General features: G+C 36.5%; 1 protein-coding gene across 1 annotated transcript; it reads right to left on the bottom strand.

The window, feature by feature from the left end:
* Window positions 1-379: 379 nt before the first annotated feature.
* Window positions 380-22,758, bottom strand: LOC116324214 (inter-alpha-trypsin inhibitor heavy chain H3-like). The gene is made up of 23 exons (XM_039612637.1): window positions 22,618-22,758; window positions 21,692-21,852; window positions 21,456-21,560; window positions 20,613-20,775; window positions 20,395-20,505; window positions 18,217-18,345; window positions 17,962-18,078; window positions 17,679-17,847; window positions 17,478-17,588; window positions 16,755-16,936; window positions 16,479-16,658; window positions 16,265-16,386; window positions 15,186-15,424; window positions 5,735-5,797; window positions 4,555-4,590; window positions 4,025-4,042; window positions 2,768-2,809; window positions 2,343-2,408; window positions 1,756-1,863; window positions 1,438-1,606; window positions 949-1,097; window positions 685-769; window positions 380-593 (listed from the first exon to the last, which is right to left on the bottom strand). The coding sequence occupies exons 1-23, from the start codon at window positions 22,687-22,689 to the stop codon at window positions 479-481; spliced, it is 2,712 nt and encodes a 903-aa protein (XP_039468571.1). The 5' UTR covers window positions 22,690-22,758; the 3' UTR covers window positions 380-478.
* Between the last annotated feature and the right edge of the window lie 1,470 nt (window positions 22,759-24,228).

Here is a 24,228-nt window from a genome sequence, read left to right as displayed (position 1 = left end):
TTACACCTCTGATTAAATGTCCCAAGTGTTAGCTTCATTTTGATACCAAGATTGTAAGGACGGAGTTTGTAATTGCAGAGAAATAATCAATTTAATTTAGGCATTGCATTTTCGAGCAGGAAGCTCAGAAACCCCCTTGGGGCTGAAGAGGTTAACAGAGACTCACAATGGTTTTCATTTAGACAAATCAGTTTAAAATGACAAGATTTTAACTTGTAGATTGTATTTAAGTACAAGCTGTACTATTAATATAACTGTCAACTGTGTGTATTTTGGGTCAGTTTTATTCATCTTTATTTTAAATGAAGTTCACACAGTTGGATGTATTTTTCTGACTTTATACACATTTTTTCAATAAAATGAAATTTGTGAGTCATTAAACAATCCATGATATTTTTATTTGTTCATGCTGGAAACAGGTGTTGCAAGTATTTTCCGTAGTCTCTTCTCAAATAAAATATGTTCTCACAGTTTCCAGTTAAAGTTGTGGAACAACGAAATCGGCCAGTGGTCTCTGCAAGGCAGAGTCAGCAGATGTGAGCCAGCAGTTCATCATGAGAGGAGAGGCAATGCTATAGTCACTGGCATTGCCACTACAAAAGAAAGGGAGGGAAAAATTTCATTCATGTTTACATAGTAAAATATTGGTAAATATCATAAACAGCAACAAAAAAAGATATGTACTTGGTAACATTGATCTCCTGGTTTTTAATCTTTAGTTTTGTAGCCGGAACTTGTTGTACCTTCTCATAAACCACTGACTTTAGAGCTGGAAAAATAACATGAGAACAAACTCACATTGAATACTCACACAAGAAGGTCTTTTTACAGAAAGCACCACCTTTGGTTGCAAACTTTTATAATAATAATATGATGCAAACAAATGCAGCACACATTTCACAAGTAATGTATACAACTTTAAAAAACACACAACAACTTTTCACTCACCTAAAAGTCCATCAGTGTTGTTGGCCGAGGGATGCTGTCTTAAAACTGGCCAAAGGAATTTAATGCTGTTCTTCTCATGAACTAAAATAACCAGGCGCACGTCTCCTGCTGCAATGTCTATTTCATTGTTGCGCATAATCACTGTGACACTGGAAAAATATATCAAAAGGTCAAATTTTATATATATATAGATATATATCTATATATCTATATAGATATATACATATATACATATGTCAAGTCTTTAAAGGTTTGAAGTAGATTTTGGCAGATTTGAACCCTGTTGATGTTACCCTGTATTAGAAAGGTAAGTAGAACATACAGTAGTAAATATGTAAATCAAATTCCAATATTCTAATACTGTGATTCTTGAGTTGAGTCACTGAAAGTAATTCAAGCCATTAAATACCATGCAAGTCTTATTTAACCACATGTGAATACGGCCACACATCTGTACACAATGCTGAGAGTATGAGCCTGTAAAATCACCTTCCAGCAGTGACGAGATCCTGTCCAGTGTGATGTGTTTCTGTCTGTCCATCTCGTACAGTGACCCCTTTGGTGTCAATCTCAACATGCTGGTTAGTTTTGAAGTGTATGAAAATTCTCTTGAAACCTCTGTTTGCAACTGAATCAAGCTCACCATTCACAAACAGCTCTAGCACAAAAGAGAAGTGCAACTCAAAACCACACCACAAGTTGGAAGGTTATTATAAAAATGGAGATGAGAACCAATAATGAAATTTTATTTCACAGGAAATACAAAAACAAGAGTTCATTAGCTTAGCAAAACTGAAGACTACTGACCCCTGCTGGGATGATGAAGAAGTTTAAGGCTGAGAGCACCACTGACATCAAAGCACAGCGGAACAGTCTGATTCTCAGCTTTTAACAAAAACCTGTGGAGAAGAGGAGCTAGAGATACACGGATACAATGTTAGAATGGAAATATACATTTGACTTTTCTCTTGTGAACCAAAAATCAAGCACTTGCATACTCGTTTTCAGTTTCAGTAACATGTACAATCTTGAAGGTTTTTGATTGAGGGATCTGTTATTACATATAATACATAGATCCTGACTTATGGAGTATTTCATTCCTAAAAATTGGTTTGTTTTTTCCTAGCTGTTTTTCTCATGTATTTTGTGATTGTTAAAAACAAAACAAAAAATAACAAACTAACCAAAAATATTTTTTAGCGTAATATGTCAAAGCAAATAAAATAAATGGATTAAATAAGATTTTAGAGCCTGGCCCGTCCCATGTTATCGCAGGTTCAGATTTCTGTTAAAGTAGGTAATGCCTAATGCGGATGTTTAAAAATTTCAGAAAATTTTCATTAAAAATAATTCTATATATATCCAACTCCAACTATATCTATTTAATACAGTACCATCAGTTGCTTGCAGAGGATCGCCATGAAGTGAATAATGTTCTACGAATACATCAAGGAGAATTTCTGTAAACAGATTTACACAATGCTAGTTACATACACTAATATTGCAAAGCCAAAAAAACGTTAAAGTTTATTGTATGCCTTTGGGATATATTTGTATAATAAACATCAACATTTTTTGATGCATTACAGCAAAACACTAAACAGATATGTTAATCCAATTTTCACCACTCAGCCTCAGGTTTTATAAGTTTTAACTGTTACCCCACCTACGATGTAAATGTAGATAATTCAATTATTAGAGTGACTGAATTAGAGGCTTGTCCAGTTCCTTATTAGTTGAACACTGGTTGGTGTTACATATACAGAAAGAAAAAAAAGACACCTTTGAACTACAGTACACTACAGAAAAAAACATTTACCTTTTACAGTAGGTCGCTTTTTGCGGGATTGAGATGGCTTGGCTGAATGTTAGAATTAAATATATTAGTTTCTTTAAAAAATACCATTTTACATTTAGAAAATATTTTAAAAAACAACTCTAAAATATAGCATATAATACTCAAATGACTTTTTTACAGCAAAAAACAGAAGCAGAGACACATCCACAGATTCAATTTCATAAACCTGATTTTAATGGTTTACCTATAATACATAATACATAATACTACCCCAAATAGTATAAAAACGTGTGCGGTAGAAAAACAATTAAAAAGAAAATTATGAATTTTATGAAATATGATTTTCATATTATGAAAAAATTAAATAATTCATAAATCATTAGCACAAATGTGTATCAATCTCTAAGAAATAGTTTTTAACTTATCATCTCACAAATGTGACCAAATTGGCTCATAATTTTCTTGACCGGTAAAAAAGCCATGAATGTTAAACTGGTTCGAAAACCAATGTAAACTGAGTAGCAATTTTTCAGTAATGTAATTTAGACTTACCCACCTTCACTACATCTGTTCCTGGCAGCTTCACTGTTACACCTCTTTACCTCTCATTTATACAAATGTATTCTGTTGTTTACTGACTTTTCTCCAGAGCATACCTCCACTGCTCTGGGTTCTTGTCCTCCTTTCCCTTCTGTCACTACATCTTACTTTTGAAATCATATTGTGTTTTTTTCATGTTACTTTGGAATATTCTGCGTTTTTTTTTTTTTTTTTAGTCTAAGCATTTGATATTTTATTGGTGTAATAAATTTAAGAGGAAAATCTCTTAATAGTAGTGTTTGAAGTCTTTGAATTACAAGGATCACTATTCCCTATTATTGCTATACTCTGTAAAAAAAAAAAAGAAAATCCTTCTTAAACCACAATAATCCTTTAAATGTTGTGTTAAATATGGATTTATATCATCTTGCCACAAAATAACCCCAAACATATTTTTATGCATTTTCAAATGATAGAAACATGTTTTACTCGAAAAAGCAAAGTAAAAACAAATCAAAGCTAAATGTAGCAAAAACATCCAGCACAATGTTTAAGTGACACAAAATACATAATTTAAATCTAGATTACAAAAGAAAATAAAGTCAGATAAATTTTAAACTGAAAAAAATATTTAACTCCAAACTGTCAACTGCAGATTACACAGGTATGAGAGTTTGCTCATAAGATTATTTTTTAAATCACAAAAGACTGAAAAGCATATAAATCCCAAATACTCACCAAAGTAAAATCCTCTATCTGAAAAAAAGATAAAACAAACAGTGATTAATTTACTTTGCAACTTGAAATCAGTCTTAGTAATAGAAATAAAAACCCACATTAGATTAATACTAAAATTCTGCAAAAATGTTTAGCATTTCTGTGATGTATAAAAAATGAACTGACATTTACAGTGATTTTTCTGGTCTTACTGGCCACATTCATGTAGTACTTTATCTACTTCCCACTATAGAAACACACTGTAGAATTACCAGTTAACAAGTGTGTTAACTCCTATTTCCACGTATTCATCATACTGCTGCACTGAAATATTGTGAGATGCACACACACACACACACACACACACACACACAATACCAGCTTCATTTTTTTGTTTTTCAATTCATTTAGTTACTCTCCTCGCTGGATTTGCTCATTTCAGTGTAGCTTTAGTTCAAAAGTTTATTTGTACTTTAGTTAGTTTGATATTCAGTATAAATCTTTTCAGTAGCTACATCAGAATATAGTATGCAGCATGTGTCATATCATACCTTCAGTAAAAAATTGATAAATATCTACTATTTCTCCTGTAACAAGAACAGCAAAAAGAGCACGTGAAAGCAAGAAATAAACATCACATTTACATTTATAGTCAAATCAATTTAATTTAATGTATTTAACACCAAATCACATCAGTATCAAGGCACTTTATATTGTAAGGTGAAGACACTACAATAATTCAGAGAAAACCTGAACAATCAGATGACCAGCTATGTATATAATAATGAACTACTCAAATGGCCTAAAGGTTTCATGAATGAATCCAAGTGCCTTCCTCTTGTAAATCCAAACATTTCTTTTTGAAAAACAAATTAAAGCAGGAATTGCTTCTTTGGAGCAAACTGATGATGATGATAGAAGCTATCATTATTGTTATTATTATTATTATTATTATTTGAAGAAATTTGGATTAGAAAATTTAAAATAAATGAAAATTCAAAATTAAACTAATGTAGCTCCAAGAAAATACTTTCAACAAAGGCAGGCATAAGAGAGGGTTTGCATGGAAGGTTTGAACACAAAAAACTGTAAGGCTTCCAAAACCCTACAGAAATCATGTTACATGTACATGGTCACTGCTAGTACAAGTAATAATCATAATCATAGTCATAATATTATATCTGTATTTATAAATGGCATACTAAGGAGGAGTAATGCTGCAAACTATGAAACATTTTTGTAATATTTATTGAGAAATTTCAGATAAAATTATGGGAAACGTTTGAAATTTAACTGATGAGTCAGATAATGAAAATGTGTTTAATCCTATTTGAATTAATTAAGCATTAATTATTAACTGTAGGGTATTGCTGTTTAATGCTATACCATCAAATTGTAATATATTCAGCAGTACAAGATGGTAGCTATGTATTCATTTTTTTTCCATTGCCTTAAAAAATGTACTTAAAACTAAGTTAAGGGTTCTCATATTATACTAAACTACATTTTTAGGGAAATAAAATGTCTTAATAGTTAAAGTAGAAAACACCATATTAAAAAGTAGAGGTTGAAAATGTGCATGTAGGTACAGTATGTAAGAGTCAGTTGTTAAACTGTTGTATTCTGTCAAAACGAATACTTAATTATGGTAATGGTTTGGGGGTTTTTTTGACATTTTTATGTCTATAAAAAGAAAGATGCATTTTATTTAATTCTATCCTAACAGAGTACCTGGATCAAGTGAGGAGAACCAGCTCTCAAAGGCTCTCTCAACAGCAGGGTCTATAGTTGTTGCTGAAAAGAAAAAAAGAATTAATTGATGTGGAAAAAAATATGCCAGTATTTCAATCAAATGTAAAACAATTTAACAAATGTGCACCAACCTAAATACCAAACCTGAATAAATATTGATCATTTACATATATTTTTTAACTTAGGTTTTTAACTTTTAACTTTTTAACTATTCTGATCATTTTCTCTTTTTAGAAAAACCTTCCTGTGCACAAAATGTCTAAAAGTACACGTACAATCGCTTTTACTCACTTAAACCTTAACAGCAGGCTGACATTATTGTTAGCTTACAAAATAATCCCTGAAGTGCAAACCACAAAAACAAATCACAAAACGCACAACAAATTGAAAAGCGCAAAAACAAATTGAAAAGCGCAAAAACAAATCTCTTAACGCAAAAACAAATTGAAAAGCGCAACAACAAATCACTTAACGCAAAAACAAATTGAAAAGCGCAAAAACAAATTCACTTAACGCAAAAACAAATTGAAAAGCGCAAAAACAAATCACAAAACGCACAACAAATTGAAAAGCTCAAAAACAAATTGAAAAGCGCAAAAACAAATCTCTTAACGCAAAAACAAATTGAAAAGCGCAACAACAAATCACTTAACGCAAAAACAAATTGAAAAGCGCAAAAACAAATCACAAAACGCACAACAAATTGAAAAGCGCAAAAACAAATTGAAAAGCGCAAAAACAAATCTCTTAACGCAAAAACAAATTGAAAAGCGCAACAACAAATCACTTAACGCAAAAACAAATTGAAAAGCGCAAAAACAAATTCACTTAACGCAAAAACAAATTGAAAAGCGCAAAAACAAATCACAAAACGCACAACAAATTGAAAAGCGCAAAAACAAATTGAAAAGCGCAAAAACAAAAACCAAACCGGAAGAGGTAGGTACCAGTGCTGCAACAACAGGCATCACTGATTGGATGATGGATCCGGTAGCCTTTTGAACCGGAAGTTGTTCTGTTTGGAAGTTTGGTGACTGCTCTACCAACTTTTTTCCACAACTTGGACAAAACATGTTGGCTGTATCCCAATTCAGGGTCTGCAGCCTTAAAGGCTGCATTTTAAGGCCGATTACGTCACAGCGGCGCGCCGAAGGCCGTCCCAATTCAAAGGCTGCTCAAATGCGGCCCTCAAATTCGCCCTTCATTTCCTGAATTTTAAGGCTGTGGCGGTGTAGACTTCGTGGCCCAACATATCCCACAATTTATAGCGCGGCAGTCACTGTGGATAATTTTGCCGCAGACGGCAGAAGCATAGCGGCCGAAGAGTAAACTGTTAAACGTAAGTACTGAATATGATCTCACTTTTTTATGTGCAAATGTTTAATAATGAGGAACATTAAAACATTACTGTTGGCCACATGTCGGCAAAGTTATTTGCCATTAGCGATGTTTGTACTTTCAGCGTTTGCTTTGTTTTAAAGCATTTAAAATATAATAATACAATAGTTGACCTTAATCTTACAGAGAATGTGATGATTTTATGGATAATTAAAGTCAGTCATATATCCACAAACACAACAAGCTGAAAGTCAGTGATGCTGCTCGGTTTGCAGTCCTGAATATCACGGCACAAGCAGGATTCACTGCACTGTTAATGTTAGCTATGTTATATTCAGTGTTGGGTAAGTTACTTTAAATTAGTAACTTAGTTACATTACTAGTTACTTCTCTAAAAAAGTAACTCAGTTACTTCAAGTTACTCGTTACTTTCAAAGTAACTAGTTACTAGGGAAAGTAACTTTGGTTTTACTCAGAATTCTCTTGTTAAAACCTCTTCAGCCCCAAGGGGGTTTCTGAGCTTCCTGCTCGAAAATGCAGTGCCTAAATTAAATTGATTATTTCTCTGCAATTACAAACTCTGTCCTTACAATCTTGGTATCAAAATGAAGCTAACACTTGGGACATTTAATCAGAGGTGTAAATATTAAAGCAGATATTACTGTGTCAAAGTTACTGAGACTGGAACACAGAAAAAGTAAGTAGATTTTATTCTCGCCTAATTTTTTTTTGTAATTTTTAGCATATAACCCTTTTAAAAATATGCCTCAGAAGCATTCTGGTTCCAGAAATCCAGTAACCAACATATAAGCATAATCTGTGCAAAGATTTGTGTTTCTAAAGTAAAACAGTGAAAAACTACAGCCCTGTCAATACATGAATATCCAGACGTTGTACAAAAATGTCCAATTTTGGCACACAATTGGACACCATGCCAGTTTATTTTTTTAGGTATTAAAGAGCAGAAATTAATAAATTTTATTAACAGGCCTAAAAATGCTTTGTTTAAAAATATATTTTTGAAGAATTAACCACACATTTACATGCAATGGTCCTTTTCTGCCGTGCGCATGGAGCGCTGCATTGGGCTCTGGCCCTTTAAACTTTGAGGGGCTGTAACATTGGTTTCTTTCGGTCAATTTGCATGATTGACACCTCTTTTTAATCGTTTTAGCCAATAGATTCAAAGTAACGATGCCACGTTCACGTCACTTCAACCAATCAGACGTTGTAATGCCAAAACCCACGTGTGTCCAAATTTATTGCATGTGGCGTCTGTCCAGTCACGTGTCTGTAGGTGGGTCTAAAATGGAGGCTGTTGACGGAAACCGCTCTGATGCGGCTAGGTTGGCATGGTAATTACCGGCTATCACATGGCTACCGGCTACCGGCGAAAATAACGGAGGAAATCGGGACGGTAAGCCAATTTCTGTGTTAGCGCATTTGCGCCACTGTGTGTTTTCGTGGTCTTATTTTGCGGCTAATTCGGTGAATTTTGGTCCGATCGTGGTCAAACTTTGTGTGTTTACTCAGTGATAGCCCTGGAAGCTAACCAGCCTATTTATAACCGGTTACATGAAGTCTGAAGAATTTCTGGTTCTCGTTTGCGTGTTTAGCAGACTTCTGCGCATTTACGTAACTGCTCGTTTAATCGCGGCTTGTTTTCGGTGTGTTTGGTGGTTGTAGAAATGGTTTATATGACATTTTAGCTGAGATTCTGAGGTTTCTGTGGATACCACACATGTCTGGAGTTATATTTCTCAACCGGCGTTATAACCGATTAAACGTGATCTCCTCCCTTTTGCCCCCGGTACCGGGGGCGTTGGGGCTTAAGAGGTTAATGTGTTGCTTCCGTAACTGGATACCCAGCAAGATTGCCAGTCTTCTAGCTTGCTTACTTGCCACAAGTGCACTGTGCCACCTACCAACAGAAAGGAAAAAATGTGCACATTTCCACGAGAGAAATCCCACGCCTGGACCGTCGTTGACCGCCGCCATGATTCTAGCCTGCTTTTTACATCCAACACAAAAACTGCAGTGGTGGTGCTTTTGATTGTACTCAGAACTTGGAAATTCTGCCTTCTGAATAGGAAGATGTAGATAACACCAGACTGCAGATGAGCTGCATACAGAGCTGGACTGGGACAAAAAAATCGTCCCAGACATTTTGACTATTATAGGAAAAATCATAAAGCCTTTGAATGAAAATAAACACTGTTGTGACAGTGATGTACACTGTTCTGATGGTATATATGTATTAATCTATCAATTGTTTGTTGTAAGACTCAGATAATTATTTTTTTAAAAGCGAGACATTTTAAATGAGAATAATAAAGAAAAGTATTTCCTTGTGCCCCCCTTTCTCTGTTAATGCCCTACCTGGCCCCCTGGCAACACTTTGCTAGACCCGCCCCTGCACAGTTACCAGCTGTCAGCTACTTAGAAAAGGATGCTGGTGTTATTTGTCTCTCAGAAACAGCTCATAACTTCCCTTCAACTCATTCATGTCACCTAACAGGTAAACCTGTTTCTCCATCACCTGTTCAGCTCTGATGATTCAGTAAGGACATCTCCTGGTTTCATCTGCATGTTTCCCTCTCACCAGATAACCAAACCGACATCATGACCAGCAGCTTTACAGCTGTGGCTCCAGCAAACATCAGCTGATACTAGAAATTAATATTAAATAAATTCTAACAACAGCTGATCAAGCTTAAACTTGCTGCTGTTGTTTAACGCGACATCCGCTGGTTTCCTCTTTCTGGCGCAAAGTGGGCGATAAATAAACAAGAGAAAAAGCCGATCAGCTGATCATTGATCAGTTTCGTGATTGAAGTAGAAACAGGAGAGGAGAGAATGAGAGGAGAAGAGGCAGCTGTGCAGCTTCAGCTTTGTGTCTTTTTCATTGTAGCTGAAGTCCGGGACAAACTGTGTTCCTTTTCACCTCAGTACGAAACGCGTAATATATTCTCTGAATACGAGACGATTCTGTTTTTTAGGGGACGGTTGGCAACTCTAATAATTAACCGTATGAACAAAATAAAGTTCAACATCAGTAACATAGCACCCACCCAGCTGTATAGAAACTCCATCATGCTAGCTAGCACGCAGTACGAAAATGTCAGCATACCGAAAATAAACTCCACCTAAACTTGGTTTATATCTGACCCAGATAGACTGCAGGTCATAACTTCTTACCTGAAGTTCAGTTCACCTGACACGCGGACCGGCAGCCGCTTCGGGTCTCTCCTCTTGCCTCCCTTTTCCTTCATCCACCTGCTGTACTGCTGGCTTCCACCACTTGCTAATGTTACTGAATCTGTGGAAGCTCCGCGATATCCACCACACGAAGTAACGAGTAACGAGCCTATCTAAATCCCAGTAACGAGTAACGCGTTCCTGGTTTTGGCATAATAACTAGTTACCGTGCTCGCTACCACAATAATAACGTAGTTACTGTAACGCGTTACTTAATAACGCGTTAGTCCCAACACTGGTTATATTGCTGCCTCTGTTCGGTGGTGTCGAGCCAAACGGACTTTAACGTGTGTTTGAACGAGCTGACGGTTCACTCGCTAAGCTGAAAGAAAGATGCTTTAATCACAGGAGTCACACGTGTCCACTGGACCATCTGGGAACTCTTCTTGTTTAGCACTCATAATAACACAAACACTAAATCCTCCTTCTCTTGTGCTGTTTTGTAGCAGTGTATACACCTGAGACTGTCACCTGTCTGTCTGTCCTGCACTCTCTCTCTGTTTCTTTCTCTCTGATTGTGGAATAAAAGTATGAACATGTATTTATAAGTTACACTTGTGTTTGAATCCTGCAGCTATATCACATTTGATTTCCATGTGTGACAACTGCAAGTGTCCAGAGTGAGGACAGACTGAGGGACCCACTGCTGCACATCATCTGTGAGGCTTTGCACCCTGATGATCCACCAGGACAAACTCAGCAGTGTGTGAGGAAGAGGAGGAGGAAGAGCCAGCAGCAGCTGACAGATGGGGAGAATAGACAGACTGTTCCCTGTTTGTGAAGGACTGCTAGAAACATTTAAAATAACTAATTATCTGTCCTGAATCATTATTAGGTAATGTTCAGATAATTTGATCATTCCAGTGTTTTCAGTGTGGGAGAAAGTACTCAGGGCCTTCAAGTTACACACTATGAAAGGCAGCAACAAGTTTAATATTCAGAAACCTAAAGTATGTATCAGCAGCAGAATGGAGCTAAAAATAAATGTTTGTTTCAGTTCTATGAAGCTTTGAGTATTTTGGATTAGTAGTACTGCTGTGTTTGTTGCATCATATTGCTGTAATTGTTTATATGCTTTATATATTCTGAGGTAAGTTGATCTATAGTGTTACATCATATTCTATAAGGATGTTATGTGTTTGTATACTTTCTGCCCAGTTTGACCCATTTAGCAGAAGTCAGCCTGTTTAAGGCTCTGATGTCTATTCTGTATGACTTAAAGCAGTTATGACATGGTCTGATTTTCTCACCCAATAAAGGGATATTTAATATATCAGTCTACTCTTCATTCTATCAGACACAGTTATCACAGCTCGTACATTTTCTTTTTACACATATATGTAAGCATTGAGCCAAATTTAGTAATGCCAACATATTAAACGAACAATATTTGTCTCTTATATATAAAACATCTATATATACACTGTCAAAGACACTTGTCTTTGAGTGAAGATTTAAGGTGATAGGACATATAAATAACTGCAACTTGAATCTTTACTGAAGCTCAGTATTAGACACAGAGTTCACTCACATGAATTTCACTCACATGTGCTGTACCAGTGTACCTGCACATGTGATGTGACAATAGAAGTGATTTGATTTGAGAGTTCAAACTCACTGCTGTAATAACTTATGATTAATATAATAACTATGATATTGGCCATGTCATATTTACACTGACTTTAGTCTCATGAACAACATTAGCTAATTGTTATTTACTAGCTAATCTTACATGACTGTTCAGTACAGATATGAAGGCCAGCAATCATATTTTACAGTCCTGTGGTCTCAGCCTCAGATACTTATTAAATCACACAAAGCTCGTGTAGAAACAAACACACGAACAAAATATATTCTCCTTCATTTCCGTCAAAGCTGTATGAAACGTTTCCAGCGGTTGGTGTTATGGTTGCTAGGCAACCTGGGCAGCGCGACGGAGGCTAGACCGTCCCATTTCACAAGCCTCGCACTTCCGGCCTTAGCGGTCTTTGAGTACGCGGCCCTTGAGGATCGTTGAGGCTGCGTACTTTAAGGCTGCAGACCCTGAATTGGGATACAGCCGTTGACTGCTCTTTCTCATAACCACGTTCGGCAGAACAACTTCCGGTTCAAAAGGCTACCGGATCCATCATCCAATCAGTGATGCCTGTTGTTGCAGCATTGGTACCTACCTCTTCCGGTTTGGTTTTTGTTGTTGCGCTTTTCAATTTGTTTTTGCGCTTTTCAATTTGTTGTGTGTTTTGTGCTGGACTACTGTAATTCTTTATTATCAGGATGTCCTAAAAACTCACTGAAAAGCCTTCAGCTGATCCAAAATGCTGCAGCAAGGGTACTGACAGGGACTAGAAAGAGAGAGCATATTTCTCCTGTTTTGGCTTCCCTTCATTGGCTTCCTGTTAAATCCAGAATTGAATTCAAAATCCTGCTCCTCACATACAAAGTCTTAAATAATCAGGCCCCATCTTATCTTAATGACCTTGTAGTACCATATCACCCCATTAGAGCACTTCGCTCTCGCTCTGCAGGCTTACTTGTTGTTCCTAGAGTATTTAAAAGTAGAATGGGAGGCAGAGCCTTCAGTTCTCAGGCCCCTCTTCTGTGGAACCAGCTTCCAGTTTGGATTCGGAGACAGACACTATCTCTACTTTCAAGATTAGGCTTAAAACTTTCCTTTTGCTAAAGCATATAGTTAGGGCTGGACCAGGTGACCCTGAATCCTCCCTTAGTTATGCTGCAATAGACGTAGGCTGCCGGGGATTCCCATGATGCATTGAGTTTTTCCCTTCCACTCACCTTTCTCACTCACTATGTGTTAATAGACCTCTCTGCATCGAATCATATCTGTTATTAATCTCTGTCTCTCTTCCACAGCATGTCTTTATCCTGTTTTCCTTCTTCACCCCAACCGGTCGCAGCAGATGGCCGCCCCTCCCTGAGCCTGGTTCTGCCGGAGGTTTCTTCCTGTTAAAGGGAGTTTTCCTTCCCACTGTCGCCAAAGTGCTTGCTCATAGGGGGTCATATGATTGTTGGGCTTTTCTCTGTATTTATTATTGTGCTATCTACTGTACAATATAAAGCGCCTTGAGGCGACTTTTGTTGTGATTTGGCGCTATATAAATAAAATTGAATTGAATTGAATTGAATTGAATTTTGTGATTTGTTTTTGCGTTAAGTGAATTTGTTTTTGGGCTTTTCAATTTGTTTTTGCGTTAAGTGAATTTGTTTTTGCGCTTTTCAATTTGTTTTTGCGTTAAGAGATTTGTTTTTGCGCTTTTCAATTTGTTTTTGCGCTTTTCAATTTGTTGTGCGTTTTGTGATTTGTTTTGCGCTTTTCAATTTGTTTTTGCGTTAAGAAATTTGTTTTTGCGCTTTTCAATTTGTTTTTGCGCTTTTCAATTTGTTTTTGCGCTTTGTGATTTGTTTTTGCGCTTTTCAATTTGTTGTGCGTTTTGTGATTTGTTTTGCGCTTTTCAATTTGTTTTTGCGTTAAGTGATTTGTTGTTGCGCTTTTCAATTTGTTTTTGCGTTAAGAGATTTGTTTTTGCGCTTTTCAATTTGTTTTTGCATTAAGAGATTTGTTTTTGCGCTTTTCAATTTGTTTTTGCGCTTTTCAATTTGTTTTTGCGCTTTTCAATTTGTTTTTGAGCTTTTCAATTTGTTGTGCGTTTTGTGATTTGTTTTTGCGCTTTTCAATTTGTTTTTGCGTTAAGTGAATTTGTTTTTGCGGTAAGTGAATTTGTTTTTGCGTTTTTCAATTTGTTTTTGCGTTAAGAGATTTGTTTTTGCGCTTTTCAATTTGTTTTTGCGTTAAGAGATTTGTTTTTGCGCTTTCAATTTGTTTTTGCGCTTTTCAATTTGTTTTTGCGCTTTTCAATTTGTTGTGCGTTTTGTGATTTGTTTTTGTGGTTTGCACTTCAGGGCCACCGTACCAATCCTGAATATTTCTGCTCTCAGCTAATATCACATTAGATAACCCTTGAGATGGTCAAAAGTGCTTAGACTGACAAAAAAAAACTTAAGAATTTAAGTGCAATAAAATTATGCTTTTATAATTATAAAAAATTGAATAATCAGAATAACTTGACTTCTTGCTACTGGACTTGGTCTGTAGCTTGCCTCTTGTGCAGCTAAAAAGTTGAAGGGAAAGAGGCTGGCTGACAAAGTTGAAGTGAGATGGCTCATAAACAAATGGGCATCTTCTTTAATAGGCCACGATGTACTGTATCTGAGATAGCAGCTGCTAATGCAATTGCTCAGAGTGGTCGTAATAATTTCTGACATCCAAATTTGTGTCATCAAAGTGTAGTCACCCTCACTGTTTCTTTATCTTGATGTAGTAAAGCTGTCCCTGTGCAGTATGGAATCATTTTTATACAGGAAAATGTTTATAGTTTTCGGAGACTATAAGGAGAAAAAAAATTTTTGTGTGTGTGTGTCAATGTGTCACACACAATATAGACAAAGAAAATGTCATTGTGTTTACGCTTGTGGATCATATTATACACATCTGTAACACTTTGAGACATATTTCTCTGCATAAACAAAAATATGAAATTTAGAGAAAAAAAATCTTAAACAGTTAAAGTGTTTTTGTTAAACCTCTTGAATTAAAGCTAAAACCTTTCGGTGGTGTACAGAGTCAAAATTACCAAAAAAGCAAACTCATGCTATATTTAATGTTATTTTGGTGTAGAGTTTTTTTAAGTATTTAATTTTTTCAGTGAGAAATGTAAATATCTGCATTTAGGAAGAGTGAAAATAATCTTTAACAATTAAAAGAAAACGTCATGATGAATACTACTCGTTTTGCATTGTCTTTGTTTGTGCTGCTCACCAACATTATCACTCCTGTGACGAGTAGAAGTACCACCGTGTCTTGAAATGGACTGACGTCCAGGGGGCTTCATACTCTGCGGTGCTTCACATTCCTTAGGTTTATGAAGCACATGTATGGTCTCTCCCAGAGGCTTTGTGACCACCATAGATGTGAGCGGCGTCACAAAGCTGTACTTCAGTGAAAGCCTCAAAGCCTCCTTCTTCACTTGCTCTTTCTCAGGTCCAGATAACTGGAGCCTGTGTCATAAAGCATTAAGTAAATATAACGATTGATTTAGTAGTAATATATGATAAAGTAATTTACACATATTTATGTATCTTTAATTCTTCCATGTCCCCAGATATTCTGTATATACTGTATATACAGATATACTGTCTGAGTCCCAACTTTGGAAAATTAAAGAACATTTTAGTGGAATCTAATATGGACATAGAAACATGGGAAAAAAATAGATAAACTCATTGTTATGTAAACATCCTGCCTTCTTTTTATTTGACATATTTGAGCCAAATAAAAAGAAGACTTTAGAGCCAAGATGCTGAATTTTAACTGTATTCTGCTGCTGTAGTAAACATATTGCCTGTCTTTGTTGTAGCTGTAGATTTTTAACTTGTTTTGTAAATTGCAGCTTAGTTGTTGAGACCGTGGGATGCCATTTATGTTATGAATAAGCACACAACTTCAGAAGCTGATTCAAAAATCTTTTAGTGGACAAATTGTTTCTTGCCAGGGAAAACATTTTAAAATGGTCACTGAGTTCTTCAAACATGATCAAACTTGGATGGAAGGAAAGGAAACTATGACTTCCTTCTCCTTGCCCATAAATTCATGCTACATTGTAACTATTAATGTTACTTTTGACCAAATGAACTTTTGCCTTTTGGACTGCAAGTTACATCAAATGATTTAAAGACGTTACCTTGGGTTTCAGGGAAATATATGTGGGGCCTTTTCCAGTATCCCAGATTAGTTATGCACTCAACAGGTAATGAAGAGAAAAATTTGTGTTGCTGCCCTTTAAAAAGTAGCTGATTGGGAAATAACACAAGAAGAAAGATGGCATATATGGTACTTACTCTTTGTCCAGAAGCTGTTTAACTGTGAGGTAGGCCCAAACTCTCTGGATAAGGTCATCAGACACACTTCCACCAGATTCCACAATGCCATTTGGGTCAGAAAATACTAACCTTCTATTACTCTGTCATAATTAAAATATATTGTAATGTCAATATGCAGGGAAAAAAACTTTCACAAGATTACAGCTGATAAATATCTTAGATCAAACATTACCGAAATGGCCACAACTTGAAGTGTGAAGGTTTCAATGTTATTATCTGTGATCTCACCGGCCACCACAATCTCTGAACCATTATAATAGTGACTGAAGTTAGTCTGGGTTAGATTGGTCCCACCCACATAGATCATTGTCACATCTGTCAGCAGAGGAGTTGCCACCTCTTCATAGAAACCCTGTTGACATACAGTGTGGACATGATGCAAATCATGCTAATTTCTTCCTAAATTTGTAGTGATTTCAAATCATGTGGTAGGAAGAATACAAAATACCTTCAGCTGTAAATCAGCATCAGAGTCTACATAAATCCGTCGTGCCACACCGTTATTTTGCAGCGACATTTTCTCAAGGAACTCAAAATCAACATCAAAACCAAAACCCAGACAGTACAGTGGGAATTTGCCTGCAACAGCCTGTCTTACATTTGACTGTATTTTCTCCAGATTTGTCACCCCTGAAAATACATAAGACACAGTCAGTTCAGCTCAAAAACAATGGAATCCCACACTTGATAAAACAAAAAGCTAAAACGAAAAATATTGAATAACTGATCTGTACTCATTAATCTCCCTGCATTCTTGAGTGTTGTGCTGCAAATGTATTCTTTACATCACACATGCTGTCCAAACTCCATGCTGTCATCATCACTCCAGCCTTGCCTGCCTTCTACAAGTGCTAAAAATCTCAATGCTCTTCTATCAGCCTGCCTTTCAGACTCATTTGTAGTACCTCCTCATTTGTACCTAGTTGGAGATCCTACATCTCTACCTCTGCATCTAAACTCTGAGAAGTCCTGTCCTACCGTTACTGGACTCCACTCTGCCATGTTAATTTGTCAAAGTCTTATTGCCAAATCTCAAACTGTTCTTCATTAAACCATGTTCAGGTCTTTCAAATGATCTCTCCTTATTGAAATCACAATAAACTCATTGACTAAAATCATTAAGTCCAGAAGTATTTGTGCACATTTTTGTACAGGTGTCATTTGTTACAACCTGTGGTTGGCTGTCCATCTGTGAGGAGTATAAGGATTGATGCTGAACCTTCTCTGTCATGCGTGTTCAGCATATTTGCTCCTTGCAGCAGTGCTTGATTGATGTCTGTGTCTGAAAGTCAACAACAAAGTTTCAGTACTGTAATTCTTCTTTTAACGGTTTGATATTAAAAGATATATACTGATTTCTGCAACTCCTCACTTCCTCCAGCTTGAATGTTGCGTGCAAAGTTTTTGGCGCTTTCCACATTTTTACTGTTGGCCTGAACAAGTTCCAATTTCCAGGGAAAAATGTTGCCATCAAAAGTGATCAAACCAAAATGGTCATCTTCTGCCAGGTCATTCAAAATATGGATTAATGCGATCCTAGTCTGGGCAAAAACAACATTTACACATTACAGACTTTTATAACAGATTAAAAAAGACATTAAAAGAAATAGTGTTTTTGTAAATGATAGACATAGCAAACCCTTTAAACCATTTACCTGCTCTATTTTTCTGCCTTGCATTGAGCCACTTTTGTCAATAACAAGGACGACATTTTTGGAAATTCGGGGAAGATTGGATGGAGCAAAGTGATGAACAAAGTAACCAGCAGATTTCTAAAGAGCAGGAAAAAAGATTGCTTTAGTCAAATTTTTATTTAATAGCCAGACAAAGGATATGGTACTGATTTGCAAAACCTTTTCTGGCCCATGCAGTTTATGTTGTGTGTAAATTGCTAATTGATCAGGGTTTACCTTGATGTCTCCCAATTCATTGTTCCTGTTGACATCATAAACAATAACCAGATCTCCATTCATACCCTGCTCTCCACAGTTGTCACACATTGTCTGTTGATCCACTGTTGGATAGAAATACACCCATGCCTAGAAACAGAAAGAATTGCATTCTTTAGACTCTTGATCGAGTGAGAGGTCAGTGATTTTAATTTCTGTCAAAACACTATCCTGTGCTTCTCATTGCTTTGACTTGATAAATCTGAAAGGTGCATATACAAGTCACTGTTACCAAAACATTTGGACACTGTAGATTAGAAATAAAGAGAAAATGCAGTGATTTTTAAACAATTTAAACTCCCCATTGAAAAAAAACAACAACTCGGAATCTGAGTTTTTTTGTCTGAGGTTCAATAAAAGTTTTGCAATGCGTTTAATGCATAAAATATTAAAAGAAAATCAGAATTCATTATTATGAGTAAAAGTGAGGAATTGCTCAACATTCTGACATATATAGCGCAGGAAGACTTCAATAGTTCAAGACTAACATGACCCAAAACAACAATGCAAATACTGTAGGATTCGATTACATTATGTCACATAACACCAGAGATATGATACAGTACACAGGGACAGTTGAAATTAGTATTTAACAGATGTGATCATTGGGCATTCAGTTGGTACTGCATTAACAAAATTTGTAGTTGTAATCACTATCTTCTTCTATCTCTCATTCACACACATGCATTCTGTCATGTTTCTTGTTTCTGCTGACGTTCATTTATACTTGCCAACCTTGAGACCTCAGAATTAGGGAGACATTCAAAAGTGCTGTTGGGGGGGGGGGTCATATACATATATATACAAAAAAAACTTTTTCTCAGATGAAACTCGGATAAAATAAATTACATTTCACCGTTATTATTGTCCGGCTGGAAACAGCGGGGGTGTCCGAATTCAGAGGCTGCATCCACCTGAGGACCCGGCCTTCGCGGTCTACGTGGGCCGGGTCCTCCGAAACACCGGTAGGCCAGAAGTGAGCGACTGTGAAATTGGACGGTCTAGCCTTCACAATTACGTCACAAACTCTCTCGGTCTGCTCCTTGCTATCTAAAGTATAACCGGACGCTGGCGTAAATTCTCGACCATCTCACACTTCTGTTTAATCAGTTTTCTGTTTGACGTTTATTCAGCTATGTGAAAACCCCGGAGGAACCCTCCCGAGGGATTAATAAAGTTTTATTTAACTTTAATCTCAGCCAAACCGATTTACTCATGAAAAAATAAAACACTGAAAAAGCCAAACAATAACATTTTTAAGTTATCTAAGTGACTTATATTTAACCCGAGTAGCGAAAGACCGTGGGGGTTGAAAACGATGTGCCGCTCAGATATTTGAAGTTTACACAGCTACATTCCCACCTGAAAATATGTTAAAAGTTTATTTTGCAAATCAGAAAGAGTAATAAGAGTAACATTAAAACTAAGTAGCTGCCCCCATTGTTGAAAACTTGAATTGGCTGGGACACGTTATGAATTCTGTTGTTCAGGTGGAAAATCAGGAGACATTCGGGAGAATGGTGGCTCCGGGAGATTTTCAGGAGGGGCACTGAACTTCGGGATTCTCCCGGAAAAATCGGGAGGGTTGGCATGTATGCGTTCATTCCTCTTCTCTCTAGAGCATATCCCCACCTTTCCTCACTACAAATCTGTCACTTCAGCAACACAAAACACCACTGTTTCTCATGCAGTTCCACAGTTCTACTTGGCAATCTATCATACGTCATGTGAATCAACTGGCTTTTTACTCTTTATCCTCTTCGTAGCTGCCCTCACTTCTTCTTTAATAATCCTCTGCACTTCACGATTCACTGTCATTCCTCCATCTGTCCTTTCTGTCTAATTTTCTTCAGTTCCTCAAATTATTTATTCCATTTTTTCAACAAACTCTCTTCATTTGTTAATACATTACCATTACCTATTACGCTAACCTGCTGCACATTCTCTCCAGTTTGATCTCTCAATCTCAAAGTCCTTTTCTCCTTTCTTAGTGTCCAGCCTCACGTACAACCCACTAAGAGCCTTTTCCTTTGCCACATCTCTTTGCTGTATGCATAGATTGTTTTTTAGGCTTCCTCTTATTGCAAACTGTTGTGGCTCTTGGTGTTTATAAAACTGACATTTGTGTTATAACTGTACCTGTTTATTAACATGTGTTTTGGTGATGGCATTAGCGAGGGCTTTGGTGCTCAGGCCTCCTTTCACATCAATGAAATTGATGCCAGCTTCCTCGTGAATGTACACATCCACCTGGGATCAAGTATAATAAAATAAAACAGAAGTTCTAATCATGTGTGGTCTCATCTCAGCATTGTTTTCCTAAACAATCACTGAACAGATACCAAGATGGAAGTCACCTTGAAGTCTTTGACAGGCTGCATGGGTCGAGCATGAATTTGCAGCTCGTACTTGCCATGTGTGCGTTTCATCAGTTCCTCATATGTGAGTTCAAAAGTGACCTTTTTGTGAGCAGCCACAGTTACAGAGGTCTTAAATTCCTCCAGAGTCCTTCCTACAGAACTGTAGCAGAAACAATGATCATTTCATATAAATGCATTTAAAAATTAGTTATTCCTGAAGACCAAACATGATTTTTGAGTAAACTGACTAAAAAGAAAGGATTAAAGTGATATTTGGCAGGTGAGGGGACCCCCAAGATCAGGTAGTATGCAGTGTAGTGTGGGGAAACGAATTACTTTGTAATAAGTCACATATACATAATCCCTTTTGGGAGCTTTTTTTTTTGTTGACATTTTTCTTTATGTAAAGAGTGTGCTCAGCTAACCTGCGCTACTATTCCAGTTTTCACTGCTCTTTGTGGATTTGGACAACTGCATTCAAAAGTGTACAAACTTAGCTAGCTATAGCCTGTGGCTAATTTAGTACACTCAAATTGTTTTGTACACTCCTTCAGAAATTCAGAATTCAGCAAAACATCATGAATTGGTTCAATATCTGATTTAAAATATCTACAATAAATGAGGATATGACATGTAAGATTTAACTTTCTAATCTAAGCTACTGAGCTGTGCAACCCGGGATGTCATTGTTTCACTTTAATCCCTGCTAAAAGGTTTTTTCCTCCTCACACAGTTAAACAAAAATAATTTTAGAGAACTGAAGATAGAAGAAGACATAAAAAAAATGTTACAGGGATTTTTTTCACATAAACCTTTAAGTTAATTAATGAATTTAAATACCTGACAAGTCCAGCACTTTCACCACGTGACACAGCTTCAGTGTACTGCTGCTGAGCTTGCTCCTTAGCTTTCACAACACCATCATAAACTTGGCCATCGATAAACCTGAAGAGGACCAAGAAAAGCCCTTGTGTAAATGCACACACTGCTGAGTATCCTGTAATATGTTCTTTACTGTAGAATTCTTTATTCTCAAATGTCTCTGGATGGTTACAGATTATTTTAACTTCGCACACATTCGAAATTTACTGATGAAGGCATTCTTGGGAATCCGAACATGGAATTCAATTTCCTTTGACTCGTCCATACGATTGACCACACGGCTTGTGATGACAGTGGTGGCATAACGACTGGTCACTGTGGAGTTGATGTGAAAGCTGTAGATGTCCCAGTCATCCTGAGAAAAAACGACAGGCTTAACTGATCTCATTGACTGGTGTCAGTGGAATTTCATTGGTCTCACTGCAAAAACCCTCAAATTAGTTTTCATCTTGTATTCAGGGCACACACTCAAAAGAGCATGACACTCACTTACTTTTATACTTTTACTTTTTATGCATCAGAAGGGGACTTGTTAGAAATATCCAACACATGTTTCCATAGTTCAAACAACTAAACAAGCCAAATTTACCTTAACCAATCAACACCATCATCAAATAACAAGCTCTAACAATTAAAATGAGATCTGTGATTGTGGATGCATAGAAAGGATAAGGTAGACATACAAACACATACAGTTAGAATTCTTTCACTTCATGGGACATTACATGATGTTATATTGCTTAGCAGAACACTTCATCTTACACCAATCCTTCTTTTTGTCTCCAAAGTAATGCGCAGCTGCCAGTGTTAATGTGTCAGCTGACTTGTACGCACACACAGCACATGAACAAAATGAAATAATCCTGAGGATTGTCACAAGAACCTTCAACCCACTGAGTTTGGTGTTGAACTGACAGAAAGATGTTGAGACACAAAATATTCAATCGCACACCTCAGATACCTCACTATCTGTGAAATATTAATTGCAGAGGTACATAAAAAGGTTATTTTGTTTTCTTTTGTTTTTGTCTTTTAAACTATTTATTTAACTATTTATATTTAATTTTTAATTATGGATCTTTGAAGTGGTGCTATGGCCGTTTATGTATTTTGACCCTACCTTGTTTGGCAGTGTGGAAGCCAAAGCCAGCTGCAGCCCAATGAGGGTGAGCTGCACCACAGTTCTCCCCATGATGCCTCCTAGCAGAGCACAAACACAGCTGAAACTGTCTTTTGAAGTCAAACAAGGACAACATTATTATGTACATAATTTTTTTTAAAGGGCAAACTTCACTTTCTCTCCCTCCTCTTTCACCTTCCACCCACACAAAATACTCCCCCAAAGCAGTAATTTACCAGAAATCCAGCAGTTTCGGTAAACTTTAATGTTGACATTGAGGGTCAAACCAGTACACATCACAAGGACTTTGTTCTACGAGAATCTTTTCTGTGATAGGTAATACTGTTTTGGTCAATTTGAATGAAAGAGACAAATTGACTTCACACTAGAGAAGAAACAATTATGTGAATTGTTTGGTGTCAAGCAAAAATGTATATACTTCAAGTATTTCTAACCTTTTATAGAAGACAAATATCTTTCATGGTGAGGAAAGTGCTAAGAAAACCTGAGACAGTGATAGCAAATTTAGAAGTCACATGACATTTAGTCCAGAATTACATTTATTTATGTATTTATTTACTTGTTTTTCCAGAGTGGATTTCATATGATTGGCTTTGTAATATTCTGACTTTCAAACCAGCAAGTCCTTTTTAAAAATAAAATAAAGATTACATGAGTCATTCAGCAATGTGGGATACATATTATTTATATTATATATATTATTCATGTTGGTAACAGGAGGAAAGCAATTTATGTAATAGGTCCTTGCCTTATTTTGTTCTTAATGATTTATCTAGGGCTGCAGCTATCCATTATTTTAGCAATCGAGTAATCTATCGATTATTCCATTGATTAATCAGATAAGAAATACTTTTGTCTTATTAATCAGTAATAATTTTCAAAAGAGAACAAGACACAGGTCTTTCAAAATGAATTTTTACTGCATATAACATCTGTCAAATAACAACTAAACCCTTTGATTGTATGTATGTGCCATATTACATTTTTTTCATAAAGAAAACATTTTCTTAAATAGAAAAATGTATACAGGGTGGGCCATTTATATGGATACACCGTAATAAAATGGGAATGGTTGGTGATATTAAAGTCCTGTTTGTGGCACATTAGTATATGTGAGGGGGCAAACTCCTCAAGATGGGTGGTGACCATGGTGGCCATTTAGAAGTCGGCCATCTTGGATACAACTTTTGTTTTTTCAATAGGAAGAGGGCCATGTGACACATCAAACTTATTGGTAATGTCACAAGAAAAACAATGGTGTGCTTGGTTTCAACGTAACTTTATTCTTTCATGAGTTATTTACAAGTTTCTGACCACTTATAAAATGTGTTCAATGTGCTGCCCATTGTGTTGGATTGTCAATGCAACCCTCTTCTCCCACTCTTCACACACTGATAGCAACACCACAGGAGAAATGCCAGCACAGGCATCCAATATCAGTAGTTTCAGTTGCTGCACATCTCATATCTTCACACCATAGACAATTGCCTTCAGATGACCCCAAAGATAAAAGTCTAAGGGGGTCAGATCGGGAGACTTTAGGGGCCATTCAACTGGCCCACGACGACCAATCCACTTTCCAGGAAACTG

Source organism: Oreochromis aureus, linkage group 5, assembly GCF_013358895.1.
Source record: "Oreochromis aureus strain Israel breed Guangdong linkage group 5, ZZ_aureus, whole genome shotgun sequence".
Lineage (NCBI taxonomy): Eukaryota > Metazoa > Chordata > Actinopteri > Cichliformes > Cichlidae > Oreochromis > Oreochromis aureus.
The sequence above is the reverse complement of the archived record's forward strand: the minus strand, read 5'-3'. Positions and strand labels throughout refer to the sequence as shown.

Bases quoted from the DNA above. Each gene is read 5' to 3' on its own strand.
- LOC116324214 (XM_039612637.1), bottom strand. From the start codon at position 22,689: ATGGGGAGAACTGTGGTGCAGCTCACCCTCATTGGGCTGCAGCTGGCT. The intron at 16,937-17,477 runs GTTGTAACAAAT...ATGTATTTTCAG, and splicing joins AGATGGACAGCCAACCACAG to GGGTGACAAATCTGGAGAAA. The intron at 770-948 runs GTGAGTGAAAAG...TTATTTTTCCAG, and splicing joins CAACACTGATGGACTTTTAG to CTCTAAAGTCAGTGGTTTAT.